The 22,048-nt window shown below is 34.7% G+C and overlaps 1 protein-coding gene across 8 annotated transcripts in view; it reads right to left on the bottom strand.

Annotated features, from left to right (window-relative positions):
* The window catches only part of LOC149426380 (uncharacterized), a 66,308-nt gene that overhangs the window by 15,088 nt on the left and 29,172 nt on the right, over positions 1-22,048 (bottom strand). For all 8 annotated transcript variants that reach the window (XM_089651046.1, XM_089651082.1, XM_089651097.1 and 5 more), the window contains 5 exons: positions 5,419-5,570; positions 4,351-4,519; positions 3,503-3,639; positions 3,210-3,301; positions 2,147-2,294 (listed from right to left, as the gene is read on the bottom strand). In XM_089651046.1, coding sequence (XP_089507172.1) covers positions 2,147-2,294; positions 3,210-3,301; positions 3,503-3,639; positions 4,351-4,519; positions 5,419-5,570 — 698 coding nt within the window. The remainder of the gene's footprint in view (positions 1-2,146; positions 2,295-3,209; positions 3,302-3,502; positions 3,640-4,350; positions 4,520-5,418; positions 5,571-22,048) is intronic.

The raw sequence follows: 22,048 nt of genomic DNA, 5'->3' as shown, positions 1-22,048 counted from the left end.
ATAATTATTTATTATTAATTAATTATAATTAAAAGACGTATAATTTGTATATTATGTCATGTCACATCTCCTCTAAAATGACATCAATAGATATTGTGTCATATCAAGCCACGTAGAGATATTAGCAACACAACATGCAATGCAAAAAGGGTAGAAATTAATAAGCATTGTGTGCACATTGCTGTGCGCATGAACTGCTCACTAAACAGGCATGAAGGCTATGGTAATTTGGTGCAATCTTTGTTGAATTACATGTTGTATAGCTAATATCTGTATGCGACATCACATCTCCTCTAAAACAACATCAATAGATGTAGTGTCCTACATGTCACATCTCCTGTAAAACGACGACAATAGATGTTGTGTCCATGAATGTGTACAATTTTTAGGCAATTGGTAATACGAATAATATCAAATGTCAATGAGATCTATTTAATTATTAAAAAAAGAAAATTAGATTGCATAGTTCAAAAATGAAATATTTACAGAATAAGAAACTTCTACAGATAATTGTGTACCAAAATACCATTGTATTGCGGATTCTGAAAGAAGATGTGCAGTTTGACTTCGAAATATCTACATACATCGTGCCAAAGCACAATATTTATTTAATAACAAATTATTAAATAAATATTCATTTGAATTCATTTAAAGTTATGAACAATTTGAATGAATATTTTTAAGAACAAACTTTTTACGTGTTTTTGGTATTTAATCTAAATTATTATATATGTCAATAAGTTAGCCTGTCAAAACAAATACTTAGGACGGGTTGTTTAACATAATTTGAAGAATTTATGAAATTTAAAATTCGAGTTCTGTCAAAGTTCTATTCAAGTTCTGTTATTATTTCATTGTAGGCCGATTGTTTACAGTAATCGGATAGTAACAGAACTTGAATATTAAACAACCCATCCAATTGAAAATAATAGTTGTTTATTGAACATTCTCATTTGAACAACATGCTTTTGTTATTGTAGAAAAAAAGCACAGTTTTCTGCAAAAAATGTATTAAGGGCGGGGGGGGGGGGAGATTTTTTTTATATATCTTCTGGGAGGTTTTATTAGATTAGTTGCTTCTATAACACTATGTAAGCAGATGGGGATAGAATCATTCTAATTTTTCTCATATTTATATTGTAAGATTTAATCTTTGTTATCCATTGAATTACATAATATATCCCTAAAAACTTCAACTAAGATTCAGATACTTCAGGCCCCCAATGAATTTATATAAAGATAATATTTTATTTCTTGCAATGTTACGAGCAAGTACCCCTCAGTGATTGTGTTACTAATAATGAACAGTAATTTTTATTAGTCAATTGAAGTTGATATTGCTAATAGATTTAGTTGTAGGATAAAAAAAAAGCATTTAGGTTATATAGAATTTGTAAAGTGGATTATCAAAATAAATCAGTGGAGGGTACTTGGTTTAAAATATCGGCACAAATAAGGATAGTCTCTACGCATGCCTTAAATGCACGGTATACTATCTACAAAACAGCAAAATATAACAACGATTTAGTAAACATTGCCCATGTGCCTCTTACACGATATACTCTCCGCACTCGGAGCAATTAGGCGTGTCTGGTACGGGGCCCAAGGGCTCGCAGGCGGCTCCCGGGGGAGGGGGCCCCGCCTCGATCATTCCCCCTGGCAGGGCCTGATAAAGCCCCGGAAGCATCATCGGCGAGGGGATCGGGGGGAACTCCACCGGGGGCTCTGGCGGCACAGGGGTCTGGGTGCCGTGACTGGCGCGGCTGGGGGGGCGTGGGGTGCCCCGGGGGGGCCACGGGGACACCGGGTGAGGGCTTGCAGTCCTCACTCGACTCGCAGTTGAGTAAAATTGGTTCGGGTCTACAGCACCCATTAATATTTTTATTGTTCGATAAATAGTACTTTTAGAAATACACCTAATTAATGCTCAAAAACCAAATATTAATAAAGTAGATACTTGATGTTTGGTTCGATAATAATATATGCATAACTATGTGTGTTATATTTGATAAGAAGTTTTAATAATTGAAAATTTGAGCTTTAATCAGTGTATTTAATCAGGAGAGGAATGGATATAGCGGAGGAAAGAACTCACTGCCTGCCTGAAAACACAAAACGGTTAGAATCAGGCGTCTGTTGGACTTACATAATCAGCCTCTCGCAATCCTCGCAAATGTTCTGTCCCGGGGGCAGGCCTCCGGTACCGACGGGGGCGTCCGGGCGGGTAATGGGCGCTGTGACGTGGCGCAGACCGGACACCTGGCTGGATGCAGGGGACGCCGTGGGGCACACTTCTAGATAGCACAACACATGGAGGTAACATGCGGTGAATATGTCAATACAGAATGCGATGATGACGTGCTATTACGATGGCAGAGCATTATTTAGTATGAGCCATTCATTTACCGATGCACACATACACGTTAACAATACCATACATAAAGACAATGTAGACCTACTAGCTTTATTTCATCATTCCAGAAAGTTTTACTGCTAGGTGTGAACACTACATAGCTATGACATAAAAATAATATATTAAGACATATTATGTCGTTAATAAGATGAATATAAATTTAATATCCCTTATTTGGTATACTAGTTGTAAATTGTAGAGTTAATTTTTACTTGCATCTATTAAAATAATAAATTTATTAGTTTCTAGTAGGCTTTTTGAAAAACGTCATTAAGTATGTAGATTTGTTGATTTACGAATGCATTGACATAGATAGAATTACAATGCTCATGCACATAGACAAAATGAAAATACTGAACATATCATAGCAGACAGTGAATTGATTACAGATAAAGATTATCCTGGAATGGTCTTAAACCTACAGTTATATAGAAAAGAACCTATGTTAAAAAATATTTACAGTTATCTATGTATTACACAATTGTAAAAAAATGCATGAAGAACATCTATGAAGTGGGTGGGAAATCTTTGATTTAGATAATTTATAAGAATATAAAACGCAAATCCTTGTGTGAAATGAGAAACCAGTTTTCAGTATACTGTATGAATACAATAAATTATTGTATTTTCACAAAGGAATATAATTCTTCTAAGAACAAAAGTAGATTGAGTTCAGTTTTAATAAGTAACTAGGTATACTTTAATAGTATGTTGATTGGTATATTGCAATATGGCCAGTGAAAGATAAAACGAGGCGTTGATAAGGATTTACTTAGAATAGGGACAGAATATTTACCTGGTTCTGGATCATTGTCGGCTTCCTGGAGCATCTTGAAGACTTCACTCTTCTCTGCGTCGTAAGTCTTCTCATTTTTCTTAAAGTTCACTCTGGGGACGGAAAAACTCATGATATTAACAGTGTTGGAATGGTGAGTGTTTCTGAGGTAATGTACTTCTGAGGTTAATCATGTTTTTGCAGTGATAAAACGATATGATTGCAATGATAAAATGATAAAGTTTGATATAAATAGAATGAACAGAATTTATTAAATATACACTAGGAATTATGTTGGAGGAATGTTGTCTTACCCCAAAACACCTCCGGCAAGGACCTCGGCCTGAGCGGAAAGGGTCTCCGCAATGGTCTCTTCACTGTAGATACCTACAGGAGTATTATACTGTTTGTTGACAATACTTTTGACAGAAGAGTCGCCATTTCCATTCATCTGAAATACAAGTAATCTTTTAATGCTACCAGATTATTCATTGATTTGCCATTGAGCCTAAAATCAATAATTATCTAGATAAATTCAAAAACTAATTTTGAAATGCTGTTATGACTAAATTCTTTAAACCGCAGTTAAAATAAATAGGAAACATATTAGAAAGAGCCGACATTTCTCTATAGTTCGACCAAAAACAAATGACCGTTGCCTAGCGTCGTTCAGAATGTAGCGCAGTATGGGAGACGAGTGTGGCAAGTCATCAACGAACGTTTTTTTTTAAAACCATTAGAGTCCCAATTGTCATATTGTCATTAACATTATTTGAATAATCTTTTGTCGGTTTTTTGCATTGTAGAGTATTTTATTTTTGTGATGTGCTAATTTAGATGTTGTTTGTGTGAAAAAAAAAATGTGTTAAAGCCTAGCTGGGCGTGAATTTCAAAATAAATTAATAATCAAACAATAACTCCCATAATGCACAGTGCTTGAGCCATAGAATGCAACACTTCTTCTTGGAAAAACTTCTAAATACATTTGTATATTTTATGTTTATTTTGGGGGAGAGCGGGCTCCGTGTCGGTGCGCCACTGCCGTCTAGCTGTAGCCATAAGCTATAGTGAATTTCTCTACCCTTTTCCCTGGTAGGTTATGCTTTTATAATAGTCTGATAGAGCATTGTTAATGAAGTCGATGAAATGGAATATTCCTTACGTAGTTGAATGGCTTAGCAGCAGAGTTGTACCCCGATCCGATGTTGTTTGAGGGCTGCTGGTTGGCCTTGAGGGAGGTCTGCGTGACGGGCGAGATGGAGTTCAGGGAGCGGGCTGGAGAGGGCAGCGAGCCCACGGCCTGCACTGATGGCTTCCAGGTGCTTCCACCCCTGGAGGCAAAAAACAACACAATGTTACAGGTTAGATTAGGTTCAAATATTAATTTTATTTAACACAATTGCCAAATCATTGTTATTAAAATGCAGTTGATAAATTAATGGTGATGATGAAGCGAACCATGGTAGGTATCTCCTTGAGATAGAAATGCGAATGAGTGGGTTAGGAGAAAGATAAAGATTGTTAACATTTCGACCACAATCTCCCATAGAATAAAGAAAAACACAAGAAATGACGTGTGGGTGTTTTCCGTGATCGAAAAGTCTGACCATTCTTTGGTTAAATCTCTAAATAGTATAAAATAAAGTCACTATCCGCGTCTGTCTGTTTGTGCGCTTAGTTCTTCTAAACTACGCAAACGGATTTTGATAGGGTTTTCAATGTCATTTAGAGATTTTCTTTTGGAAGGTTTATACATACCTATATATGCACATTATCATATTATATTTACAGAAAGATGAGAAAAGTCGATGTTTTGTAATCAAGTCTTAAAAAATATATTTTCTGGCACTTATATGCGCCAAGTTGGTTTGCCTTCAAATTTGTATGGAAGGCACTTCTAGTTTTATTGCTTTATTCTATGATGCTGGGCATGACTGACACATCCTTGGTTTGGAATGAGTAACAGAGGTGGCCCACATACGAAATGAGCTCACGAACCAAAAAGAGTTTTTTTGCTTCGGATGGGTCAAAACTGGCGACATATGGGGGAGGGGGAGGTCCATACCAAAGATTATGAAGAAAAATGACTAAGAGCTGGAATCCGTATGTAAAGCAAGATTCTTAAATAGATGCCATAATATTCACGACGTTTTGCGGGAATTCCCTCCGAACACTAAATGTATTTTAGGAGTCTGAAGATAGTGAGGAAATACTAAAAATTCGCATTTACCTCTGCACGGTGACATCGAAATTTTGGCCCGCCTGCACGATGACATCCTGTGCCTCCTTGTGGCGAAGGTTGAACACGTCCGTGGTGTTCACCTTGATGACCGAGTCTCCCGCCACGAGTCCTGCCTTGTCTGCTGGGCTGCCTCCATTTACCTGCAACACACAAACAAACCAAGAGTTAAACACCTGCCACTCAAAAACATCTTTAAACATGAGTGATTTGGTGGAATCTGTAATTAAATACATCGTAGACAGGTTTCAAGGTGCTTCAAGCTCACACGCGAAACTCAGGAGGTATCCATTCTCAATATATAAAAAGTTTATAATATACCTACGGCCCTAAAGAAATGACCAAAGGGTGGAATAAACGCTTCCATACCTACCTGTCTTCCAGTGCTTCGCAAACTTGCAAAAATACACACCGTGGTTTGTGTTCTGCTAACTCAAGAAATACTACAAATGATTTATATATAAATTCTGTAGGGGTAGGTTAGGAAAATGATGTTTCCAATGAAAAAGTTCTTAGACTATGAACATTGTAGTGGAATTTTAAATAAAACTTTCGAAAATCCTTTCAATGGTTTTCAACCGTATTGGTTGGAAACCGTATTGGTACATTCCGGTTTGTATTTCACAGAACTTAAAAGATCACAGTTTGAAGATTTTTGTCACTGGAAACCTTATGCTGCATATACAAATGAGAAAAAAGCGCGAACCGATCCCCAAAATGCATGTTGGCGGTTGCTTCGATACTTTCCCATAATTCGTAGCTCTGCTCGCTCTTTTTTCTACGAAGCATTAGACATTTCATAAATACCCATATATAATTTACATATAAATCATTTGTAGTATTGCTTAAGTTAGCAGACTACAAAGTGACACGCGTAACCTCAGTAAGTAAAAAAAGTAATGCTAGGCGCACACAACATTTGAGGACATTTAAAACAAAATTGTTAATGAATATTCAATATATATATATATTCATCCAAGTTTTATATGAGCGTGAAATACGCTACCTAGTCTATATTTACTCTTTGGAAATCGCACAAAGATTATGAAAAAGTTTTCTATTTTTGTAGCCTCGGGTCAAAAGCGTCTTCTCGATGGGAAACTATCTAAATTCAGAGCAGTGCGAAATCAATCACTTTATTGGTGGCCTCGCCTGACAAGCGTGAAATGGATCTGCTTCTCACAGAGCGTTGCAGGAGTCGCACACCGCACTGTGGCCACTGTGCACGGGCCCATCGGCCCATGAAACTATGAGAACCGAATTAGCTTTCTTACATGATTAATTTACCACTTAAATTTAGTTTACAGAACGATACAGAACACACAAGAATATTAATTATTTTTGACGCCAGGCGTCAATCTCCAGTCAAAACCAAGCTTCAAATATAATTTGAATATAAGCATTCTGTTGTGAGATAATCTAGTTCTAAATCTTCCGTTTGGATTGCGGCCAAATCTGCGTTACGAAAGAGTTTAGGGATTAGATAATCTTGAAATGAGTTTGAAGGTAAACAACGTGAATTTGTCTTTCATTAATTAGATACCCAACCTAATCATCAGTTTACGCAACGAGTTTAATCAAAAGTGTCAGCAACAATGGGATGATCTACGGTGATAATTATCAATAAAAACTGTCGACATATGTCTTGGTGCATTCTGTATCAGTAAAAACTCCAGATAACAAATCATATTTCACGGAAATTGGTTCCATATCCAATAACGATAGCGTATTTATAATGTAGGTATCTACCTGCATATATATTTGTATTCTACGATGTTCGTATAAAATAATAACTGCGTACTTAAGTAGGTACCAACGTAATAATCACAGATGTGCTTTATTTCAAATAAATCTATTTCAAATGGAAATGCAAAATGGGTATTTTCCGTTTTGCATTTTAAATGCTTTTCTCAATGCATTTTCCATGTTAAATGCTTTTTTGCAACATTCTTCCTACTATCTCCACTCATCTTTTTTTCATAAGCCCCAAATATCAGTCGGTCCTCAACCTCGCTATGAGAGATAATTTACATTTGTCAAGTTGCTCCCTGGTAGGAGCCTTGGCAATTGAGTGATACCATTACAAAAAATACTGATTCAAATACTGAACATGGGGCCATGACGCTGTAATATTAAATGTTAGATTGCAGTTTCTATGTTTTTACGTTGGCAACATTAGTCCCGCGCAAATTTTTTGTGGTTTCATAATCTGTAGTCGTGTAATTTTTGGATTAACCATCATGTAATATGTTGGTTCTACATTGATGTCCATTATTAAATCACCAAATAGTTCAAAAATTCAATAATTATTTTAATTGTTTGACCTGAGAAACCATTTTGCATTTTCAATGCATTTTGAAAATAGGTATTTTGCATTTGAAATGCTTTTCTAAAACCATTTTGCATTTTGCATTTTGCATTTTCAAATGGAAAAGTTTTGACCCAATTCCATTTTGCATTTCAAATGGTTTTGGGTACCCATTTTGCACATCTCTGGTAATAATATATGATTTTCGTTTAAACCCACAACTCTGCTTTCAATCGCCAATCGTTTGAAGGTTTTGATGGATACTAAAAGTCTCACGTTACATTTCCTCTTCCTGAACTCCGCGATTATTCATAAGAGACAAGACACAACACACATGCCTAGTTTATTAATGTAGGGGCTTGAATTCCTGTACTTGTTTCAATAAAACAAAAGAAAACTCGCTGGGGGAATGAAAGTTGGACCATTACATTGGAATAATACATATATTGTGTGGAGTTGAATCGTAAAACAATGTAAAAAGGCTATTTGTGGCAATCGCAGTTGTTGAGAGTTAAAAATACACTTTTTCTAAGAGACGAAATGTTTTCGTTACCCGAACAAATAGTTGGTGTGTAAATTGCATGAATAATGGATGTTATTCCATGGAATTACCTCTGGAGGAAGTTGGACCATTACATTGGAATAATACATATATTATGTGGAGTTGAATCGTAAAACAATGTAAAAAGGCTATTTGTGGCAATCGCAGTTGTTGAGAGTTAAAAATACACTTTTTCTAAGAGACGAAATGTTTTCGTTACCCGAACAAATAGTTGGTGTGTAAATTGCATGAATAATGGATGTTATTCCATGGAATTACCTCTGGAGGAAGTTGGACCATTACATTGGAATAATACATATATGTATTATGTGGAGTTGAATCGTACAACAATGTAAAAAGGCTATTTGTGGCAATAGCAGTTGTTGAGAGTTAAAAAATACACTTTTTCTAAGAGACGAAATGTTTTCGTTACCCGAACAAATAGTTGGTGTGTAAATTGCATGAATAATGGATGTTATTCCATGGAATTACCTCTGGAGGAAGTTGGAGGTCGAGTGAACGCCATATTTTGTGGGTAAAGTTATAAAATCGGTGGAAGAAATGCGCATTATAAAATATCTCCGAGGCGCATCTTCAGACAAAGGAGGTCTGCGCGATTCGCTCGGCTAGCTGCACACTTGTACTTCCCATGGCTTTGGTATGCATCGAGGTACCTATTCAACAACAACTACTCGATAAATAAGATCTCAAACAATCATGTTTCTTTAATTCGTGTGCGAAGAATCTTCTCACGGGGTCGACCTCACTTTTTATTCAAGAGTAAACTATTATTGCGTTCTCCCCTCCAGGCCTCTAGATGAGGCATAGATCTAGATTTCTGTACAAGTCGAAAATGTTGTCTCGACTATTTGCGTATCTACGAATACAGATTTAATTTGTCGGCCTGAACAAGTTTGATCACAAAATAACATTAAGTTATTGCTATTTTTCTCAGATTTAATAATATTTATCTTGCTATGTATTTAATTGCGTTCGTGTTACTCATTTTGCTCACTTTATATTTACTACTAATAAGCTGGGAGGTCAAAACAAATAATCTAAGTATTTATTAGTTACTGAGTATTTTCGTAGGATCTATGAGTGCTGATTGTCTGGGTATTTGATGTTCATTGTTATGTTTGAAGAACAAAAATAAGTACGTAATTTTCGTAAGTAACTGCGTAGTTAGGTGAAAGATATTTCAAGAAACCTATCTCTGCATGTATCTACCAACTAAGTACCCAACTAAATGCTTTTCACTGGGTAATATTTATATAGAAAGTGTATACATTCATTATCTACCCGTTTCATAAAAACACAACATTATTTATGATGATGATAACATTCATAGGTAATTTTCCTATTCCTTTATTGGTTTTATATTTTTAAGTGTCAATCTGCAAGGAATGCAGGTCCATAGATAACATTTAGATAAGTAATGTTATTATGATTGCACTAATAGAAATGCGAGTCTTGCAAATCAACCATTTTTTAAACTACGTACCACTTGTACAAAAATGCAACTTACTTTGAACTGGCATATATTTTTTCTAATAATATCCTAATAATTGCGAAATTCGCCAATGACTGAATGTACCTACCATGAGTTAGTAGATTTCTACAATCATAAAAGAGAGAAGTATAATGATTATTTATATATTAAAGAAATGTTGTATTGATTTACGATTATTTTATGACATTAAATCATGGCATCATGATATAATATGATGAATAGAGATTATCGTTTCTTTATTTCCGGTTATCTTTCGCAATTATTTATAAACGAGAATGAACAATGTCAGCAAGCACGCTGCTGTAAGATATACCTATCAAAAGAAAGTTCAATCCAAAACAAAGGCGAGAGATCAAGGAGATTGCAAGATAGCTTTTTTTCAGACCTACAAGAATATCCAATGAGGAAACGATAATGAGATCGACTTTTAATTTTAATTTTATTTTATATAATTATTGACAGTTTTGATGTTTGCATCATCTCTGTTTCGATAATGCAAAAGAAAATAATAATTATTTTACAAGCAATAATTATTCGCCTGAAACACTCATCCACATTGAAAAATCTCCTGATAAAAGATACATGACGCCAACGGGACTCGAACCCGTGTCCCTTCGATTTCCGGTCGACAGCTCTGACCACTGAGCTATGGCGGCTTATCTCTTATCCGCGAAATAATTCAATATATACTAGTGTTTCATTCAACAATTACTGCTTGTTACATTTTTTCAGAGAATAATACATTATACGTCTACCGACACACACCTTGGTTTAACTGTAATTTTGCAGACTAAAAGTAATTGATAAGGACACTAAGTTTAGCCTTTGTCATGTTTAAAATTGGATACAAGAACAGCAAATACAAAATTTTGCAAAACTAACGTGGATAACCAAACCACAAACAGTATGCCGGTCAACATTTCGCGAGCAAAACACAAGGTTTTGGGCATGGGTTGTTTGTTCTTTGTTCGAAAACAAATACAAAAAATATGATTAAGCTGTTGAAATATGCAAAGGGTCCCCCACACACCAAACTGCACAGGGCCACAGGGCGGGGGGAGGGAGAGTCTACCTGCCGGATTCCTCAGTGAATGCGTCATCCTACCTCCTACCCAGCTGTCCAGACTAGTCGCTAGTCGGTAGTTGAGAGGTGCCATGAGCCCATGAGGCATTTCGGCACTCAACATTCTTGAGCGTGTCGGAAATCCCTTGCACTTATACTTATTATATGTAGGCGACAGGCAGTACTACCTACTGAATGCTGCGCATTGCACATTGAAAAAATTGTTGAAAAAGCGAAAGTACATATAAGAAGAGTCTAATTAGATATGCACTCACTTGATAATGGGGGCTTACGGAATAATTACTAAGAATGGTGCAGAGGTCAAGAATAAGTTAAAGGCAGTTCATACAAATAACAGGCCAATCGATTTTAAAACAGGGCTTTGTTTACAGAGGGTGTTGCTACAAATGTTAATGTCAATTAAATTTAAATAAAGTGTCGAATTCGTTTCTTTTTGATAGTTATTTATTTATTCATTTTCTGGAAATCGACAGTTCCTACATATTCATACATTTGTGCAGTGCTTAATACCAATATAAAAATAAGATAAATTTTATAAAACAAAAAACTACTCATGGCGAATCAGATAAACATTATTTTGTGGAGTTTTCATCCAGGTGGCATTGTAGATGTTCACTAATAAGTCGCAATAAAAATAAATAATCATAATATTTATGTAAAATAAAACCTAGTAAATATGTAAAGCTAGCCGTCGAAACATCATACGTAGGCAGGTACTTGAATATTATTCCGCTGACGAACATAATTTTGGTAATTAGTAATAATTGTTAATTTACTACCGAAACCACTAGCTCTGAGCTCTGACGCGGCAATTCCATTGAAAGAATCTAGCTGTGGTTAGCTGATAGATTGATGTTGTTGATAATCGCACGAAGAAGCTAATTCAAGGTCGCGAGCGGCAGCCACTAAACTAAACGGGTTATAAAGTAGGTACCTATTATTTATGTTATCTAATCACTTTCATGTGCCATGGTATTCCTGTGCCGCCATAAAGATTATAATTAATAATTATGGTAATGTAGTAGCATTACTATTTTTTCAGTGTGATGGGATTACTTAAGATTGTCGTATTGATAATTAGGTTTAACATAATGAAGTCTCGAAGATCTTAGTGGCAAAGCGGTAAGACCTTTGAATGTTTGAGAATTAATAATATTATTTGTTTGCGCGCCTTTTTACACAACAGTATGAAAATAAAATTGTGTGCATATTTTGGTTTCATGATAACTCCTCAAAATGACAATTCAGCACACCTTTAAGGTGATATAAAGTTATTAAAAAATATGAAACAAAAACTAGGTTAAATACTTACATTTGTAACCTATTTAACCTTGTTTTTGTTTTTATCCCTTTTCATAACTTTATAACACTTTTTATAGGTGTGTTGAATTGTCATTTTGAGGAGTTATCCGGTCACCGAAAAAAGTACCCACTTACAAATTTGGAATCTGTGCATGTTCAATTAACGCCATAAATGACCGCAAGGAACGTAGGCAATATGATTGATGATTTCATAATAAACCTGTACTTAACAATAGCAATGAAGGTACATAACGCTAATTGGGAATAACGATCATACCCGATAGCTGATAATAATAATAATTATTAGAAATGATAAATATTGCATATGTGACTAATAAATGTAGGATTCAAGTTGTACTGAAGAAAAAATGTCCTGCCACAGATAAAATGAATTTGTCAAAGATAATGATCCACAGTCGAGAGATAAAAAAAATACTCAGTGAAGAATTTATATTTTAATCGGCTGCGAAATAAATAACTAATGGAATTTATTGCAACATTACAAAACTTCAATTATTAGAGTTTCCTGAACCGACCACCATAGAACACGACCATCGCAAACCGCAGAAATGTTGGTAGGTAGGTACACCATTTAAATTGAAAATAATAAAAAATTTCAAGGTTATCAAACCATTGAACTATTTGTTTTGTGATGATGTTTCGAGATGAAATGATTGAAAGAGATCGTTGGACACGGATAATCAGTAAAGTTTGGTAATAATCCTAATATCAAGATAGGTACCTTATTATTAAATAAGAATAATAAATACGAAGCCGAAACAAGCTAATGTATGAACTGATTTAACATGTCGAAAATAATTGGTTCTATACTTTTTAAATTATATGTATTATTTGTACAGACGCCACCGATTAAATATTTAGATATTGGATACGCAAATAGTTTGTAATCTCTTACTAGAAAAATAATAAAGGCTTACTAATTTTATAGATAAATTTAATAAAAACTACTGAAGTACCTAATGCGTAATATATTTCCTTCAATAATGCCGTTTGCATTTTTGCATTTTAATAAATGACTCACACAATTTTTATTTCTTATGTTATAATATCATCGCCCCACTAGTAAACTAGTGTACTATTGTGAATTTTGAAAGTTGGGGGTTATGAACACAATTTTGTTCAATTCTTAAACATCCAAATAAATTTACTTGCGCACGACGGGATTTGAACCCGCGACCTTCGGCCTGCTAGTCGAGAGTCTTACCCCTCGAGCTCGGAGGCCTTTAGTACTAATGATGTTATGAAACACATGTTATATTACGCGAGAGTTATCGCGAGTTGTGCAAATATTTGGAGGAATGTGAAAATCGAACGCAGTCTGCCAAAAACGTGTCGGCAGGTAAACACTCAACATAGTATACGTAAGTAATGTAGAATGTATAACTGGATGCTCCCGATCGCGATTAAAAATACGCGAATTTCGTATGTTAAGTGAATCACCCGAAATTTCGTTAACGTCAAAATTGTACCAATCTACTTTTTTCGGTAATGAAACATTAAGGGGAAGCCCCAATGCAGTTGATTTCGGTAATGAAACATTGATGGGAAATCCCAATTTAGTTGATTACGGTAATAAAACATTAAGGCGATGCCATACTTAGTAATGCAAAATCATTTGTTTTTGGTTTGAAAATTTGGTCGCCTAGAAATGTTTCAGATGCTTTAATTAAATACTGCGAGTAGAATACATCTTGGCCTTTGAAATAATCGAGTATTTTTAGATAAGTCTTTTTAGAAGCCCAGAAAAATAATGTAAAGGGCTATGAAAACTGCTTTAAAGTTCAAAATCTCCTACTTACGAACCCATTTTCGGTTATGATTTTATTGTATAATGTGGCAAATTAAGTTATTTATAAAATGAACGAAAAAAAAAATTTTTGCCTGAACATCCACAAAATAAAATAAAAGGCATTTTTTGGCCATGTTTTTTCGTGCATAAATCAAAACAGGCGGATGGTGTTAAGTGGGAATTTAAACCTTATCGCCATCTACGTAAGGGTTGTTATTGATAGCGGCTCAATTTAAAATATTACACGATGTATGGCATCGCCTTAATAGATAATATGTAGGTACACAATTTGTAGAAACATAATCTTTGTGGCGGATGGTGTTAAGCGGGAATTTAAACCTTATCGCCAACTACGTAAGGGTTGTTATTGATAGCGGCTCAATTTAAAATATTACACGACGTAGTGCATCGCCTTAAGGGGAAACCCCGATGTAGTTGACTTCGGTAATGAAACATTAATGGGAAATTCCAATGTAGTTGATTTCGGCAATGAAAAATTAATGGGAAATCCCAATGTAGTTGATTTCGGTAATAAAACATTAATCGGAAATCCCAATGTAGTTATTTTCGGTAATGAACATTAATGGGAAACCCCAATCGCTGCCTTAGTTCTTGTATGTTCAATAGACCATTTAGCAAATTTTACAGGAGACGTTTTTTTTTTGTTTTTACAGATAAATTCTAAAAAATTCTAGATTTTGGTCATTTCGTTTAATACATATGTTTAACAGGAAATTATTAAAGATCATCTTTCGAAGATTGAAGCTATATTAAGCCCATATTATGACTTTAAAGGTGGACGTTGAACATGGCTTGAAAATGATGAATGATTATTTTGGATATTGAACATATCGTCTGGAGATTGAACAATTCAGCTCCCATAAGTTTGAGGTATTTTTTGTTCAATTAGCCAATTAGTGGTAAATTGTATATACAGGGTGATTTTTAGATTTCAAATACTTTACTTTTATCTTAGTTAGTAGTTGACTTGAAGTATTACTTTAAAATATACAAACAGAGTCCTTGGATTCAAATCCCGGCGTGCGCAAGTAAATTTTATTTGATTCATTTATGTTATTTCATATTCATACAAATTATTAATTTAAAATAATTTATAGTCTATTTGCGGCATGTTCCAGAGAGAAAGATATGGTGTAAAGACCACCATAAGAATTTAAATGGCTTTAGCCATGTTTGGTGATCAGATCTGAATAGATACTCACATACCATCTCTCTTCTCCATCATCCTCCTTCCTCTCTTTCTCCTCTCCATCTTCTTCCCCTCCACACTAACTTCAGCCTCACAATATACTAATATACCCCAATTGGGGATTCCATAGTCTCACTGGCTCCAGATGGTTGGGAGCAGTTGAGACTGTGTGCGGTATTCCCTAAAAAAAAATCCCGAGTGATGAGTAAAATTATTGAAGTTCAATTTTCAGTTGAAAATTTGTTTTTTTTATTGTTTCGTTACCTACATTTGATAAATGTAATTTTTAAAGTTTACTTACTTTAGAAAGATTTTTTTTCTTTCGGAAGGTCTTATTTGCCGTGAGCTTATTATTTATGTTGATTATCGTGAGTAAAATATTATTTTTTTAAATACTTTCAGCTCTTAAAATCCTAAAATTATAATATCCCGCGATTTGGGTTATGGGTGTGCGCTATTTAACATTACATTTATTGTTGTTAGTCGTTTGCCTAGTTGGTTTTATTGTAGTTCCTACATAGGATAAGAATAATAATAAGAATATGTTTATTGTTTTTTATGTGACTAAAAAAAACAAAATATCAGAAACTTTTAATTGAATGAATTCAAAATTGAAATATTTGGACTTCATTTTGATCAGCGATCTCAGCAGTGATAACGGACAAAATATGTGTCGTAGATGTCTTTCAATCAGACTATGAGGACAGTCGACTTTTTGCACATTTCCATGTCCTGGCTCTTTTGTTGTATTTCTTGAATAAAAATAAGTTTTAATGCACTAATATAATTTATTAATACTCATTTTATGTAAAAGTCCTAAGTTTGTAAATAAATAATTGAATAAATAAATAATAAATGAAGCATCCTGTATATTTGCCTAGCAAATTCAAGATGTACATGAAAAATGTGGTGAAAAAGCCTATAAATGACATAATTTTAAGACTTACCTTTCTATTTTAGCTACTGTTCTTAGGTTTATTGATTCTGGAGTCGGTGAAGTCATTTTTTAGTTCAATAACAGTATATATTCGCAATTAAACGTATTTTTAGTGGAACAATTTCGTTGTTAGAAAACAACTAAAAATCAACATGGCCGCACATTTTAACTAGCCGGCTCCTGATTGGTTGACAGTGGAGATTGAACATTCAAGACCTCAACGTTCGGCAGGATGTTGAACAAATATCTATGAACTTTTAAAAAATATTATATTCATAACTTTGAGTGTTTGAATGTTCAATATCTAGGAGATTGAACAAATAAGAACTGAAACATTATTCCGTGAGTGGATATTGGCACTCGAAAAATGCTTAAAATGTCACTTAAAAACAAAAAAATATGGTTTTTTTGAGCTTTAATAATACGCAATAGGCTAATGAACATATTGGCATTCATAACTTAGTTTTGAAAAAAAGGTCTATTGAACATACAAGAACTAGGACAGCGAAATGTAGTTGATTCGCTTAAATTTCAACGTATTCCTTTGACTATTTCATCAACAGGAAGACAATCTTGAGACGATCGCAATTTATCTATTATTTATTTTTTAACTGATTTTATTTGCAATTATTTGTACTTTAATAAGTAGAAATAAATACACAAAATTGCTGAGCATTACGTTGGTTTTTAACATTTATAACATAATTTTTAGTAAAATATCGCCAAAAGAACACTGTCATAAAAATAACACCGGTAATTATTTCAGGTCTTCATAATATCACTACTTATCTTATTTTATTACTTATTAAGAATCGTGAGGTGGTGTATTATAAATACCATAATTACCGTAACTAATTACTTGTATATAATTCAATGTGACATTGTCAGTTATTGAGTGTTATTTATTGTCTCCGCCGTCTGTAATGACTAATGACTAATGAAAAATCTGTAAGATAATTACGAGATACGAACAGCAGACAGGGCGTCTGCTACTGAATAATTTTCCCGTCACCTGATGGACTTCAACGCAGGGCGAATGGGAATGATCAACATTTCAAACATAGATGAATTAAAATGTCATTGGTTTAAAAAACCGTTTTGTATCCTGATTTCATCATGGCGGATGTGACCACTAGGTAGGTACACGAGTCGATTAAAAAATATATATTAATCAGAGACATGAGAAATATTATTATTATAGTCTGCACATATAATTGATTATATGTGCAGACTATTACACGAGGGAAACAATCACTTAATAAAGCAATATGAAAAGTTGAAACATTTATTTTACACTTTGTTTCACGCTTATGCAGCGAAACTTCAAGGGGAATTATGAAATGAAATATGAACTCAATTATGAAAAGCTTTGTAAACTTTTTTATATTCTTCCGGACTTCCGGTTGACACACAGCTTGTTTAAACGTACTTTTATACTACCCAGTTCCCACCTCTCCATTTTATGGGGAATATGTTTAACGCAAATTATTATTATTATTATTAAAAAGAAAAATTAAGCTTTTTACGTTCTAAATGTTTTAAAATTAGTAGTTTCGCGGTACGAGTGTTAAGGCGATGCCATACGTAGTAATGCAAAATCATGTGTTTTTGGTTTGAAAATTTGGTCGCCTAGAAATGTTTCAGATGCTTTAATTAAATACTGCGAGTAGAATACATCTTGGACTTTGAAATAATCGATAATTTTTTATATAAGTCTTTTTATAAGCCCAGAAAAAAATAATGTATAGGCCTATGAAAACTGCTATAAAGTTCAAAATCTCCTACTCGCGAACCCATTTTCGGTTGTCATTTTATTGTATAATGTGGAAAATTAAGTTATTTATAAAATTATCGCAAAAAAATAAATATTTATGCCTGAACATCCACAAAATAAAATAAGAGGCACTTTTCGGCCATGTTTTTTTCTTGCATAAATCAAAACAGGCGGATGGTGTTAAGCGGGAATTTAAACCTTATCGCCATCTGCGTAAGGGTTGTTTTTGATAGCGGCTCAATTTAAAATATTAAACGACGTAGTGCATCGCCTTAAGCACTGTGACTCATGTAGCCAAGTTCATTCTTATGTACCTACTCTCTCCTGTCGGGCCGCTAGGCCTAGGGTCTAATGCCCGGAAGCAATGAAATGTGACATGAACCGGAGAGGTATGAGCTATGACAACACCGGGTCTAGGTGGTGACGTCACACGAGGTGAAGACGACGCGACACGGCACCGGCAGAATTACACGGAAACCCAATGTGGGCTGGATCTACTTGTCCCTGTTACCTGCCACTCTGCCACTCTGCCACGCTTCCACCTACCACTACCCGAATAGCTGAACAGTGACTGGATATATCACCCATCGTAATGCATCCGATATCCGTCCAACATCCAGTATTCGTAATCTATCTGATATTCATCCGTAATCAATCCGAAATTAATCTGAGCTATACACCATCCGGTATTCATCCGTTCTTTGCTATACACCCAAAGACTTACGCTATGATAATACGAGCTTTAAATTTATTCGGAACATTACTCCAATCATTACGCAAAGCTCTACTATAAAAGCTTATAATACTCTCTCAAATCTCTGGCGTTTCCCGGGCTGAATGTAGAGCTTTTTTTAAAATTATATGAAGGTAGTAATTTTCCTCTACTTTTGAAGGTCATATGTGAAAAATTTCATTTTTTTAAGAAAAAAACTCTAGATTTGTATAAAAAACAAAGCCACGACGTACGCCACAAACACTCTCTTCAAATAGATAGATCAATGAGGACAATGAACATGGAATAAATCTTTTAAAATATGATGAAGTTAATCTCTCTTATAGTATAGATATAACAATTGTTGATATAAATTATATAACAGATTGTTGTTTGCTCCCACGAATAACTTTTCCCACAGGATGCGTCTAAATTGCATCCGTCGGCCGCTTTGTTTCTAGGTAAGTTTGCATTTTATAAAATATGAAACCATTATGTTTTAGCACCCCTGCCTGAAGGAAATACCGTCTCTTCTGCCTAGACGAACACAAGGAACTTTAGTACACTCGCAAAGTAAATCCAATTACCTGGAGTGAATGCATAAACCATCAAAATGTAAAATTACAAAATATAAACAATGACACGAAACTGGGACCGAGAAATTGTATAAAATGTAATTTGAAGTGAAAATACGTTTTACTTCGCATGTCACACTTAATTAGGTCACCGATAAGAAGGTTTCTATAGCATGTAGCGTTAGGTTTATCTGGAGGCTTACGAATTATTTTTTATTTGATTTTATTAGGTATTGGTGTTTTGTTGTTGATAATAAAGTTGCATTTAATGCAAAAATTGATATTGTAAAAACATTACAAAGTAATAATTTGTAAAGAATTATACTATTTTGTTTTCCAGGAAATTGAGATAATAGAAATACATAATATAAGTGAGACGTGTATGAATATGCTGTGTTCGATAGTCTCATCAAAGTAATAGCCTCTACCGATGCCCTCCTATGAGTCACTCCTCGCTAAATGAGTCAATACAATAATATTATTAAGCAACAACAAATAACATGACCTCATGTGGTTTTTTTTGCATCACGAGGATACATTTCATAATTTAAGATGGATGAGGTGATGCTACTCGTAGCTTAGTTTGGTTTCCTGACCATTGAATTTGGAATGCAATCGAACAAAAACATGTTTTGTGTCTGATTATAAAAGAGGTGGAAAAACACCTTTACAAACAGTTACAATTACCACATAGGTTAAATTTAACTACGGCAAATACAAAAGTAAGCAGCTACGATTAATGTATAACAATAATTAGTAAGCGCCTTTATGTATGAAATATCTCTTCGAGGGCTATGTGAAATGACATAATACTGTCGTTTGTTGAGTATAAATATCACTTGTTGAATGTTGCGCATTCACAAAATAAACGCTTTTTGAATGCACTCAAGCAACGTTTCCCAAATGACGTAACTTGCATACTCCTCCACAAATAGTCCAGCCGGTTGAGATGCCACGTGACATATGACACGTGACATAGTAGCAGGAAACTAATTTCCAAAGTCGCATTTACTCCAACTAGTCTTAACCATGTCTTAACTAAGCGGTTATTCAAATTCATTGCAGTCACCCGTTTCCACGAATTGTAAGGCAAAAAAAAAAAGGCAACTCGGCGAATTGTGTACATGACGATTGACATTACTCATGCGATATTGATTGAATATCCCAATACTCTATATGGATTCATTCGAGAATCTGATAAGAATTTGATATAAAGAAAAAATATAATTAAATATGTGACATATGATAAGATCATTATCGATAAGTAAAGTGTGTCCCAACTTATCGACAGATTTTCTATTTACGAGAACTGACTAATCAAAGTGGAGTTCAATACGATCAGTACCCACGTTACGTATTTAAGATTTGAGGAGAAAGTATCGAAATTGCGCGCACAAAATAAAACAGTGTGGTTATTATTGCGAACGTATCTCGGGGCCAGTTGTGGCGGGCATCGGGCGTGTAAATTTAGTGACGCCATTGGCTGAATAATATTTATAGCCAGCGTCATTATTTGCCTGCAGACATGACAGGAGTCAACTTTCCTTTTCCCGGTAATCCGTCAGGAAATCGGTCAGGCTGTATGCCCTCGCCTTCGCCTTCCTCCTCTCCTTTTGCCGTCTGTATCTGGCCGCCTCTCCTCGCATGCCTCTGGCAAACACTGTCAATAATACATCACGGAGCAGATCGCTCGCTTTCCACTGGCTCTAATCTCCTCCTACATTTTGTTTATTTATGTCTTGTATCTTTGAATATACAAGTAGGTGAGATAACAACTGAAAAAATGTAGATTTATATTTTTTGATTTGAAAATAGGTTCTTTATTTTGATGTACATCATCAACCTTATTTTGAGAGTAAATGTTAAAAGCGATCAAAGTTAGCCAAAGAGTCAGAAGACAATAAATAAACAGTAAGGAATTCTAAAATCAGTAGGTGATATAATAACAACCCTGCAGTATTCCAGGAAATCTGCCATATTCCAGGAACAACTCAAACCCATCATCTCCACGATTAAGAGGAAGCTACAAGCCAAAAATGTGTATATTCTTGGTATACCTTATATTGTAAGTAATAGACATTAAAATCGCTTGACAAACGGAGTCTAGAAACGTTCGATTTCAAACACAAAATTGGATTTTATTTATTTTGTAAATAATTTTATAAGAAAGCAAAAAAATTAATCAAGTGAAACTGTCACAGATAATCTTAGCTTTAATATTGTATTTTTTAATAGTTTTTTTCCTTTACGCGTTCATACATTTCTATTGAAAACATGTTTTTTTTGCTTCGCCTTAATCTACTCCTGAAAGATTGACTGCTCTAAGCGTGGCGATTAAAACTTAAACACGAAGTACAAAAAGCTGAATTGCCTTTCCAGCCGATCTGGAAAAGCCATTCAAAGTTTAAATGCAAGAAAGGAGATTCACAATCACAAGTACCAGGTACTAAGTACCTACGCACGGCGCTGCGGCGCTGCACCAACTTGCTCGAAACCGGTGCAACTGGTTTCATCCTGGCTCTGTGTAACTTGGAACCTCAATGTAAGGATGAAAAGGAAAGTCACTTAGTACCTGCATATAGTACTAAATACTTTGCTAAACTTTCAGGGTGTGTCTCCCAATGATCTTACAGGATTATTATTACTCAGTATATGTATGCGGTTTTGCGTTTTATTTAAGTTGGGCCAGAATCACACGGAATTCACATTCTATTAATAGCAGCCAGCGCCAGTGGTTTAACAGTTTAGCATATTGTGCGAGTGTTTGCAATGCGCTCTGTATTCCGATTGCAATATGTCCGAGTGTGGAGTTAATTGAGTATGCAATAAAAGCTTGCCTGAAGGATTCTGTGTAT

This window comes from Hesperophylax consimilis, chromosome 1 (genome assembly GCF_061612785.1).
Source record: "Hesperophylax consimilis isolate HC1 chromosome 1, BYU_Hcon_1.0, whole genome shotgun sequence".
NCBI lineage: Eukaryota > Metazoa > Arthropoda > Insecta > Trichoptera > Limnephilidae > Hesperophylax > Hesperophylax consimilis.
The sequence above is the reverse complement of the archived record's forward strand: the minus strand, read 5'-3'. Positions and strand labels throughout refer to the sequence as shown.